At 48.1% G+C, this 12,379-nt stretch overlaps 1 protein-coding gene across 1 annotated transcript in view; it reads left to right on the forward strand.

Annotated features, from left to right (window-relative positions):
* LOC149860080 (uncharacterized) overlaps positions 1-12,379 on the forward strand; it is a 73,102-nt gene that overhangs the window by 955 nt on the left and 59,768 nt on the right. Inside the window, exon 2 of the mRNA XM_090058732.1 lies at positions 629-1,599. Within this exon, the coding sequence (XP_089914858.1) occupies positions 629-1,599 (971 nt within the window). The remainder of the gene's footprint in view (positions 1-628; positions 1,600-12,379) is intronic.

A 12,379-nucleotide genomic window follows, 5' to 3' on the forward strand; every position in this document is an offset into this window, starting at 1 on the left:
AGCGAGAACTACACACGCGATTGCCCCCTACTATCTGCCGAGTTAATCCTCCCCCCTCCCTCCACCTTCAGCGTTAAAAAGTTGTCCGGGGCCGGCCAGCTGATATTTTCAAGATAACAACAAATAGAAACGGCCGCATTTGTGCGCGCCGCGTAACGTCTGCACGCATCGATGCAGGCTCCGCGGAGATCTAATGTGCGGATATGGACGCGCTGGGCGAATATCCTCGCCGTGTATAATGTCATATACAGGCACTTAAATATTGCGGATGAGTGAATAAGTATTTACGCGAGTGCTTTTTGTTTTTGTCGGCAGGGTGCTGATGACCCGCGTTGTCCCCGGGATGTGGCGGTCTGGACCGCTATAGTTTTCTTTCCTAGATCCCCAGCCCGGGGAGTTGTGGGAAAGGTCCGTAGCGCTGATCTGCGCGTTCACGACTGTGCGAGGAAAGCTGAGCCCAGCCGCAGCCTGCAGCTACCTGCGCCTGCCGCAAAAAGCCCCGCACCCCGGCGCACGTGTGTCCGGGCTTGGGGTTTGGCCTCCTGTGGCTGCTGGGCTCGGGGTCCTTTGAATCACGGTTTCCCGTGTCCCCCCCGGCGTTTCTCCTGACAGCTTTCCCCGAGCTTAGCTACGCCGATACCATCTTTGTCCCCCTTCCGCCGGAGCCGCCCGGGAGCCTCCCCTCGTCCCCCGCGCGGGCCCAGGCGCCCGGCCGCCCCTGGCGCCGAGGCCGGGTTGCTCCGGCCCGGCCCGAGGCCCCCGCTCGGGCCGGGCAGCGCAGCTCCGGCCCCTCCGATGCCGCTGCCCGCCCCAGCTGCGGGAGCCACGTCGGCCTGGAGGCGGCCGCACCGCGGGGCCGGCGCCGCTCGCCCTTGCCGCGGGGCCGGAGCGGGACCCCCGGCCCCAGCTGCCCGCGGCAGCCGCGCAAGCTTGCCGGCGAGGCCTGCGGCCGTGTCCGAGCCGCCCCGCCCGGAGTCGCCGGCCGCTCAGTGTCCCTGCGTGGGAGCAGCACCGCCGCGCAATCCCCGACGGGCCGGCCTCCCCGCCAGCGCCCCCGCTCCGGGGGGCTGCCAGCGGGGGCCTCCGCCAGGCTGCTCGCCCCGGCCCCGGGACAGGGTGCCTGCCACACGTGCATGTGGGACCAGCTGCCCGTGGCCGAGGCGCCGGGGCCGGGGCCGGGGCCTGCTGCGGCGACCGGCTCCGCCGACCCCGGCTCCGCGCCGGCCGGCAGGATGCGCGTGTGCGCAGCGCCGCCTGCCGGCCGGCCGGCCCCGGGAGCCGTGCCATTTTGAAACCACGGCGCCCGGGAGCGAAGGCAGGAGAGATGGAGGGGCCGGGACCGGAGGAGCGGCTCCCAAATGGTTTCCAGTGCGGAGGCCGGGTTTCGGGCTCCGCGTGCAGTCCGAGTGGCAGCAGCTCAGGGCGGAGGGGGACTGTTGCCAACTTTCCCCGCTCAGGTGAAACGCCCCGGACACGCATGCCGCGGACGGAGGGCTGTGACGCCGAGTGCAACGAGCAGAGCGCCGGGGGTGTCCCGCAGTCTGCACTGCGGGAGCAGGCGGGTAGATTTGCACGGTACAGACTATCCGAAGTGTGCGTGTGCGTACACATGCATGCATACATCTATACAGATACAGCGCCGAAGTGCTTGTGTTTGCGTGTGTGGGTATCCAAACTGGGTATGGAGCTACATATATTATACGCACACACACGCGCATATACATACATTTTGGGTACATATAGAGATAGATATCTATATTGTGTCTCCGTCTGTGTGTGTATAGATAGATAGATTCAAAGTGCACGTGTATGCGTGTGTGTATTATATAATTCACGAAGTATAATACACACATTGCATGTGTATTGCGTGTGTATATATTTTATATATATATATAAACACGCACGCACATACACTTTGGGTGTAGGATATATATAGATATTTGGATACATATAGACAAATCTATAGATCTATTCATGTAGATATATCCATACACTTCGGACGCGCGCACAGACACAAGCACTTCGGGTATAGATATAGATATCTCCCAAGTGTGCGTATGTTTATATTCATATGTGTGTATATATATGTATGCGTGTGTATACATAGAGATTTTACAGATATATAGTGTGTGTTTATGTAACCAATGTGTGTGTGTGTGCGTGTACACCAAAAGGTGTGACGAGCTGAAGTTCCCGTCCCAGCCCCACGGGCACAGACGGTCCCGAGCGACTTTTCGAAAGAGCCCACGCGGGGCTGTGCGTGTTGCTGGTAAGGGGGCGATGAGCTGAACTCGGGTTTGCGGGGAAGGGGCCTCTGGAAAGGGCTCTGCGGGGCCGGGCTGCCGGCTCGGGGCCCCCGCTCGCCCCCGGGCTCTGCCCATCGGCTGGGAGCTCAGCCCAGCCTCGCCGGGGCCCGGGTCCGCCCTGCTCCCGCAGGGGTGAACCCGCCCCAGCCCGCGCCCCCACTCGCGGCAGGGCCCTGGGGGGCAGGGGCTGCACCCGGCGTGGGGGGCGCTTCCTCCGCTCCCCGGCGCCGGCGGGGGATGGCGACCCCGCAGTCCCGTGCCTGGGCCAGAGGGAGCGTGGGAGCGGCGCGCCGCGCCTGGCCCCCCTTGCCCTCCACCCCGCACAGGCTGCCAAGCCCCGGCCCCTTCGTCTCGCCGCCCGGGAAGGCCCCGCCTTGCCTCGGAGCCCTGCCCGGGGCTGCCCCGGCGAGCTGCTCCTCGTGCGTGTCCCCCCGCCCGGCACTCGCAACTAGTCCGTCTTCGCCCGCTGCATCCCCGCGCCCGCCCCGCCCCGAGCTCGGGCCCGGGCTCCGGGCGAGGGCCCGATCCTGCGGGCCCCCGCCGGCGGGGGGGGCAGCATTGGGCAGCAGCTGGGCTCGCGGGGACACGAGCGGTGTTTGCCCCCTTGGAAAGCACCTGCCCAGCTCTTCCCTGACCCGCACCCGCCAAGCCGGCCACTTTCGCGGTGTCCTGCAGCTGCCCAGCTCCCCAGCGGCAACCCCGGGGCAGGGGCGCGGGCCCTGCTGCCGGCCGGCCCCCGGGGCGGCGAGCTGCCCGGCGTGCGTGTGCTCGCGGCTCCTTGCCCCGAGAGCCGGGGCGGCAAGTGCGCCGGGGCCGCGGCTGGACGGCGGCTTGGCCTCGAGGGGGCTGATCCAGCGGCCACGGAGGCGGGCAGCGGGGACACACGCCCGGCCCGGGGGTAGGCTTTAAAGCCGGGCGGCCGCCGCGGCGGGCCAGAGGCGGCGGCCGCCGCCGTCGGGCAAGGGCCCTGCGGAGCCCAAGGCGGCGCGGGGCCGGTAAGGCTCGGCTCCCGGGGGCAGCGGGCGCCGGGTGGGGGCGCGGGGCCCCGGCGGCGGGAGAGGAGCCCCGCCGCAGCTCCCCGCAGGGGCTCCGCGGCCCTGCCCCGCGTTTGCACGGCGCGGACGACGGGCTCGGCTCGCACGGGGCTGCAGGATCGAGCCCGGCCCTGGGAGTCGCGGGGGCCCCGCGGCTCTGCCACTCGGCCCACGCACGGCAGAGCTGCGCACTCCCCGCGGCCCGTCCCCGCGGCTGACAAGGCGCACGGCGAGGTGCCCCACTCCCGCGAGGAGCCTGCGGGGGTGTCACGGGCCGACAGGCCCCGTTCCTCAGTGAGAAAACGAGAGGGCCGGGTTTCTGCTAGTGTAAAGCAGAGGGGAGTGTTGGGTCCAGGGGCATTTTTGCCCTTTTCCACCATCTTCAGCGACTTGGACTCAGTAAATGATAACAGAGGGAGGGAGCAAGGCAGAGGCATAGTTGCAAAAGAAGGGTTGCTTTCAGCTTGGCTTGGAAAGGACATAGCTTAGGCCCTGCTTGGGGACACTGCAGTCACTGAATCTATTGAGAGGAGGAACTGCTGTGCGGCTAGTTGGTTGTTGGCTCAACAGTATCAAGAGTGTGTTTAGCAGATTAGAAACCCCAGATGGCTTTCACTTAGTAAAGTACGTGTATGTGTATATGCAGGTATGTTGGTCGGTTGGTGGAACCTAAGGGATTTGTTTTAATTGTAATTTTAATCCGTAGTGATGCACGGTGACTTTTTCAGATTCAGGCCAGGTTTTTGGGGGAGCGGGTGTCAACAAAACAACATTGTATAGAGTCTGGGCTTTAACATTGTGTTGTGGATGCAAACTACTGCATTGCTGAAAAGCTGACATCTCACAGCCATTTCAGCTCCTTCCAACCAGTAAGACACAGAGAAATTATCCTCTTGTCCTGTCATTTTTACCATTGCATGACTTCAGTGTAGTTACTGTTGCTTTATTAAGTCAGAACTAGGGGCAGAATAGGTATTTGGAAGAATAGGTAATGATGCTTTGGAACTTATGCCACAAGTTTGTGTATATATATAATCACTGTACCGGCTCAGAAATTGGCACCATGTTGTGAAAATCTTATTTAGGCTTTTAGGAGGCAGGGAGGAGAGGGACATATTCCATTAGTCTGAACATTTCTGTTTTCCATAAACTAGTGTAATGAAGTAAAATGAGTGCATGTAGCTGGGTGTGTCTAGTAGATGAATACAACCCTTTCACCCCTGGGTTTTAAATACTAAGTAAAAGGCGCTTGATGCTCCTTATTCTGTTAACATAGGGAGAAGATCTTCATTGTTTATACAATTACAATTTAACTGTTTGGAGGCAACAGCTAGAAAATATTTTCAGAGAGGAAAATTATAGCTGTTCAGAATGATAAAGCTATAACAAACCTATCTCCAAACGAATGCAGTTGAAAAACAGCAAAAAAAAAAAAAAAATCTGCTTTACAGGGAGGCATGGAAAGTTTTAGGAAATTTAACTCCATAGTTGAGACAGAAACTGCATAATCAACTCTTTGAATGTAACTGTGTGGAAGATTTAATTGCTAAAAATTTTTAGCAGTGGTTAAAGTATTACAACTTCAGTAAATGGGAAGCTTCCTGGGGAAGGCAAATTTACAGCCTATGTGAACAGAAACCAAACAAAGTATTAACTTCAAATGATACAGCTGGAATGGGAGTAGAATGAACATTTGGAAAGAGGTGAATAGAAAAACATAAAAACGTGGTATGGGGAGGGGGTTAGAGAAGCACATCCTGAAATGAATACTTTGTAAATTAATACTAACAAAGAAATTAGCATAATTTTATCCTTAAAACAGCTTATCCATTAAGTTCACTACCATAGAATATCCCATTTAAAACATGCCTTCTAAAGCAGTGATCCTCAGTGCTGAATATCTCAGGAGCCGCATGAGCAGTCTGTGGTAACCAAAGAGCCGCAACAGCATATACCCCCTCAGTGACCAGTGACAACACACGCTTGTTCAAAAGAAAAAAAGTACCGTACAACGGGTGGCAAATTTCCAACGTAGCGGCATGGCTTTATGGCCTTATGGATGTACTTTATCCAAAGTAATGAATGCAGTTGAGAGAGAAAAAAGTTGATAGCATTTTATTGCCAAGAGAATCTGAACTTTTGGCTAAGAAGAGGGGTGGCTGTGTGTTATCCAGAGTGTCTTTCCTTATTTCTTGTGCACGGGTCTATTGCTCATGGTGAAGCTCTGTCATGCAAGGTGCAAAGTTCTCTTGTGTGATCCAATCTGTGCTTAATTTGTAGGCATGAGAAGCTGCAGCTTTAGGGCAGTGCAAACCCTGCAGTCTCAAGTAGCTTCGAACTGCCAGTGGCTCTCATTGCTCTATAACACGTTTGGGTGCAGTTGCTTGGTTAAAGTGTAGGGGCTGGACATTGAAATTTTTTCACCGGGTCTCCAGAAGCTAAACCCCACCGCTGGGCATGAGCACAGGGCGGGATTAACCTAGATACCAACTGTGCCATATTGTACGGCCTCCAGCCCAAAGGGGCCCTGCAAATTTGACACTTCTGTTGCTGGGGGGTACAAACAGATGTCACATTTGTCCCGGGACAAAGTGCAATCATGCACATATCCATGCCCATTGTTCCAGGATAAATCCTAAACAAGTTTCCAGGATAAGAGGTACAAACAGTTTGTCTCAGGATATTGCAAAATATGTCTGTAAAGTTGTACCAGGATTGCATCATTGAATCAATGGCGGAAAAGCAGCACTGTATTCAGCTGCTTGCTAGACCCTGAGTAGAAGGGTGATGTGTGTACATGCCAATCCCAGGATATTTTTGTTCTGGGACAAGCACAATTTATCCTGGGATAAATGCAACATCTGTTCTTAGCCTGTGAAGCAGCCAGGGAGTCCTAGAAAAGAACCTCGCCTCTCATGTCACAAACCCAGGGAAGGAAAATAATGCTGCTGCCATGAGTTATCACAGAAGAGTGGGTGGCAAAAGGCTGGCAAAGTATGGCTTCAGATACTTGACCGAACTGTTGCTTAATGTGCCCCTGCCTGTGGGTGCCCCACCATGGACCTGAGCCTGCGACTGGCTCTGTGCAATTCTGCAGAACATGAGAAGAGGATGTCAAAGACCCCTGCAGAGGGAGCAGCCAGAGCATAGCTGGGCGCTGCATGCCTGTGCAGGGCTAGAGATCTGCTTAATTACTTTACTTCAAAGAAGGGAGAGGGGGAAAAAAGAAAGACAAAGCCCACCCCTTCCATCCCATCATGCTAGTGCAATACCTACAGCCCAGGAGAACTACTGGAATCCTGCTGTATCACAGCCCCCACACATATCACATGCACAAAACATGGCCTTTCTTTCTATTCACAGTCACCAATAAGATGGAAGCTCTTTGAGGTCCAGGGACCTTTTCTGACCTATGTTTAATTACTTACAATGCATTTGCAGTGTTATAGCAGCCCGTATCTCCAGACAAAGATCAGAGTCCCCCAGGGCAAGGAACTGTACATGTATATAACAAAATGAAAGTCTACACTCTAAAAACCTAGGTAAGATTACATCATACATGCCTACATTTTTAAAAAAAGAAAGGAAATTAAATGCCAAAAGTATGTTAAGACCATGTTAAAGTTGCACAGTGACATATGCAACAGTCAGGAAAATGGTAAGGTAAGGCTACCTGGCCAGCCTTTACTCTGCTTAAAAGCCCTGCTATGACAAAGTACCCATTGATTTTCATGGTGTGTTATGATTAAACTAAACAATTTCCTGATCCTATATAATTATCAAATCACGTCACCTAATATCTCATTTTCCTACCATCTTAGGTAGATATGTGTATCCTGAATGGTATTTTTTACTCTGCATATAGACAAAACCTGTCATAAAAATAATATGTAGGAAAATACATAGTAAACTATATTGAAAAAAACATGCTATTGACAAATCATAGTGCATAGGGTAGTAGCAAAAATATTCTGGTAGATGGATTTAAGTAAATTACAACATGACCTCTTGTAGTGCCTGCATCACTGTAAGTGGTGCTTTATTAACAGGTCATATTATGTAAAAAAATCCCTTATTGCTTAATGTAATTAAATATTTAGCAGTTAAAATGCTATCCCACAATAGCTGGGTGAATTATTTTGGGCTTGATGTCAGATATGTTATACTTTGCATTAAGAATATTGTAGATGTGAATTCTAACCCATATGCCAAAGGAAAGTTTAAAAAAAAAAGGGTTTTGGAGGGTTTGGGTTTTTTTAGCAATTCTGGCTAATCTTAGATGTTCGCCTTCTCCAGGTTCTAGCAGAAGTATTTGCTGTCGTCTTGATCCAAATGAGAAGAGCAATGTATGGGCTCTGCTGGTATTATAAAAAAAGAGTATTTCTCATAAAAACCCAGGCTTGTTGAGTCAGAGACAAACAGAAATCGGACAACTCGTGAATGGGGGCAAGTAAATACTCCAGGCAAATCCTAGAGCTATTGAAGTCAATGGCAAAGTTCTCAGTGGCCCCACTGAGGCCAGGATTGAATTCCTGAGATTTTCATCGTTGACAATGTCAGTATATGTCCTTCCCCATGGTCAAAGAGATGGAAACAGAACAGACTTAGATTGGGGTAAAAAAATTGTGCCAGCTGATTCTTTTATTTTGACCTTGAGTTTCCTTGTTTTAATTCCAGCTTAACCACTACCCCCTCATCTTCTGTTGACCTGGCACTTGAGTGTCTCTGAAGAGCTGATCACTGGTATAAATCCAACTTATGTCCATTAAGAGATAATTAGGGTCTGCAAGAAATGAGAGGGGTGTAATTTTCCATTGTCACCCTTTGTCTGCTGTGTCTCCAGAAGGGCTGATGACTCACCAGCATCTGAACTCCTCAGAGGTTCACTCACAGCAAGGCCAAGGCAGGTTGGCAGGGTGGTAAGTCGTTCCTGCCACGTGACAAATATTGCTGTCGGTTTTGTCAATTTGGCATCTTTCCTGGACACTAAATCCACTCTGCGATTTAGGTCAGAACTGTTAGCGCATATCAAATAAAATATGCAACCCATACATGCAGCTGAAACAAAGCAAACAACCAGACATGACCCCCATATCCAAACAGTTGCCATCGGGTGAAGTATACACGATGATTTGTACACATTTCATTTTTTGTCTAATGAAGATGGGATCTTCATCTTCAGTGTTATGTTCCTGTCCTTTGGCTGCTTGATTTCCTAGAAGCCTTCTGGTGGTTGTTGTTGAGCACCGCCATCAGCAACCAGGACTCTGGGAGGCGCTCTACGAATGCAGAACAACGAAGATGGTCCCTGCCCCAGAGAACTTAGGATCTGAGCATAAAAAAACCAGCAAGAAGTGGAGACAGATCGGGGAACAAAGGGAAACGATGAGACAATGCTGGTTGATTTGATAGGTGGCGGTCTCAACACCCTGGCTGCTTTCGTTCATCAAATTCTTCATCAATTTATTTTTCTACCCGGCATTTGACAGGATCCACAATAGCATAACATTTCATTACAGTGTTTTCTTTGAATACTTTTGTCAAAATTATTAATATTCAATAGAAAGAGGGAAAACATCTCTCGCTTCTGAATCTCAGGACCAGTTAGATGTGGCTACCTCCAAACATAAAAGCCCATGGTCCTGAAGCACTTAAGCACTTGCTAAATTTTAAAGGTGTGAGTGGTTTTATTGACTTAAATAAAATAGTCACATACTTATAAAGTTAAGGATGTGCTTAAGTGATTTGCTGGACCGAAGCCTACATAAATGGGCCAATACATTTTACCCCATGTGTGATGCATTTCACATCAAAACTGCCAAAAGCATTTTGGGATTGTAATGATGGCTTGTGGTTGTGGCTTGGCAAAAGCATAAGAAGGCAAGAATGTGTCTTTCTGTCGTACTTATTTGCCAGGAGGAAAAAATATTGAGTATGGCGCTTGCACTCATTTTTGTGACAATGCTGCGAGTAAGAAATGTTTATTAAAAAAGAAGGAAAACTCATGAATTGTAAAAACTGTGCTGCAGTCCTCAAATTGTCAAGGTAACTGATTTGGAATTATTATTCATAAACAGTCTCCCCCCCCCCCCCACCCCCATCCCCAATTTACTGAAACTGCAATTATTGGCTCAATCACTTAGCATTAAATATCAGACCACACAGTGTTCTTGCAGCCTGATTTTCAAACGTAGGCACGGAGCAAGATTTGTGTGCTCCTGGCTTATGCAAGCAAACGCCAGATGTGTGTGTTAAAAGCGGGTCATCACATGGTCAGGTTAGGAGCTGAACTGCCCTGGTTTGCTCACTAATACTTGATTTGCTTGTGCCTATCTGGTGCTTGTGCATGCCTCGCTTTGAAAACCTTGCCCCATACTAAATTAAGTTTCTAGTTAAAAGTAACTCATGTTAGGCTTTAAACCCGTAGCCTGTAAAACATAATGTGCTGTAACACCCTTTTTTCAGCTATAGCCTTTAATTTAGCAGTATTTTTAAGAGCATTGTATACTTGAACTCTGCGCTGCTCTCAGGTACCTAAAAAGTAATTGGAGTATTTAGTCTAATTCTTTTTACGTTGGAGAGGTTTAATGCCTGAAACGTGGTGATAGGATTAATTTTTGGAGGGAGATTAAAAAAAACCCAACCCCCTATACTTTCCCTTGTCTTATCTAAGCAGTCCTCACTGCCCTTAACCCCAACCTCTTACTGACTGCTGTACCCCGCTGTCTCCCTTCAGGATATACTGTGTAAAACTAATGTCTAGTTCTGCCAAAATGACTGGGCATTAGCCCCACTAAAGTGAAAGGGAGTTTGCACAATAGTAATCGCCATTTCCATCTGAAGGCGGTTGTGCAGTGGGAGCCCTTGATTAGTAGTTTTTCAGGGCAGGAACGTGGCACTTACGCACCCAACTCCTATTTAGGCACCGGATTTCCTATTTTCTTGTATAAAGTATCTAGCAGTTCTTGGTCATTATGAATAACAACAATAAAGGTGTTCTCAGTTAATAAAGGCTGGAGTCTGCTCTGGGTTATACTGGTATCAGTCTGGAATAATTGCACTGCTGTTAGCGGTGTCATTCCAGATTTGTGTACATAGAAGTCACAGCAGCATTTGTCCTGATTAAAGTCTGTAACAGTTACTAGTCTCCTTCTTTTCAAACTTTGTACGCTTTCATGAGTTTTTAAATTTCCCTGAAAAGAACATTACTTAAAAAAAAAAGTAATAACAGAATTGATTATATATTAAAAATGTTGAACACTTATTGAACAGGTTTATACTATTTTACAGATACACACACACAAGTGTGCACATGCAGAAGAGATATGTTTTAGTATATTTAATGTCCTGCCTCTCTAAAAGAGAAACTGCCAACAGACAGGTTAACACTGGAAGGATAGAAGGAGACAACAGGATGATGCAATGCCAAAGACATGCTGTCCTCAAATGCTAAATGGAAAGTCTAACTTTCAGTAATTACAGAGAGTGCACTGCAACTAAAAAACAATTCAAAGTTTTCTTGCATTCCTCATTCTATTCACACATGCTGATCTGTAAAATAGTACATGCCTAAGGTGGATTTCACTCTTTCCTATTGTGATGAGTAATGGACCAAAATGATCACTTTTTAATTTCCATGTTTAACCCTGAGCCATTGATTTTTCTTTTTATCCAGTCTTGACTTAGAGAAGAGTTGCTCTACAGATGTTCCCAGTTTATTATTAATCTAGCCCATTTTGGAGAACTGTGGAAGGGTCTGTTCTTAATACAGCACAAAGTAAACACTTCTAAACACTCCTTTTCTTTTCCTTTTCCTTTTAAAAATGTTGAAAAAAATTAAGCAATAAAAGAATAATAAAATATAATAATAATATCCAGTGTACACAAGATGCCTCCAAATGAATTGAGAAGAAACGTGGAAAGGCAACACATATGCATTCTTAGTGAAAGTAACAACACCTAGGTTTTTTAATGCTATCTCAGAAATATATGACTTCAAATACAAGTTTTTCACACCTGCAGTAAATAAGACGATTGGTAAATCACAAATTTGGAACCTAATGATATCAACTAAGGCAAATGATTATTCCCATCCCACTTGAAAATTGATCATCTTCTGCTATTTATCATTACACTGATATATTCCCTTTTGAGCTGATTAGCCCACTCATCCCTATTGCAGTGGATTAGGCCCAAGTAAAGACTGACAGTTCTGTAAGGTCCTGTTCTTTTCAGTATAAAGGGTTAGAGTTAAAATGTATTAGTCTTAGAGTTTTTCTTTATGGCAGCCACATGATCGTAGATGAAAATCACTGTACTTCAAAGCATATCTAGTTTAGAATTAAATTGCTTATATTTTAAAGCGTCCTCTTTCTAATACTAAACTAATAGCAATATTCCATAAGTAAAACTCCACTACTCCCAAAGCACATGTGAAGCAAAGGTTCTTGCCTCTTCCAAGTATCTGTGGCTTCCACATTTACCATTTCAGTTGGTGTTTTTTAGAAAATGATCTGAATTAATTCCAGTTGTAAATTTGAGACAGAAGTTGTAGTATTAATACACTAATCCCTCAAGTAATATCCATAATTACATTCCTTCCCCATGCCAGTCTCTGTTTGCCCATGACTGCACTATATCTTAAGCAAAGACCTTGGCAGTAGGTCGTGACACCACATTCAAAGAGAGGCACAGTTTGAAGCATCTGTAGGCTTCAAAATAAAGTACGATATGTAAGCCCATAAAACAAAAGGGCAGTATGGACTAGTAAGCATGAAAGTTTGGGCTATACCAAACGTGCCATACCCCATCCTCTGAAGTAAGCACTTGGCAGTCTTGTGGTTGAAGCAAGGCTTATCATTTATTACAATATTTATCATGTTTCACTACCATGTTCGTTATCAATTACACCATTATGGTAAAGGTTAATAATAGTAGCCATTAGCATTTCTATTACAGTGAGCGTAACGGGTCACATTGCGCTATGTATTTTACAGCAAAAAAATATGACAGTTCCTGTCTCAAAGTGTTTACACTCAA

Source organism: Crocodylus siamensis, chromosome 7 (assembly GCF_052110815.1).
Source record: "Crocodylus siamensis isolate JL-2025a chromosome 7, ASM5211081v1, whole genome shotgun sequence".
NCBI classification, from domain to species: domain Eukaryota; kingdom Metazoa; phylum Chordata; order Crocodylia; family Crocodylidae; genus Crocodylus; species Crocodylus siamensis.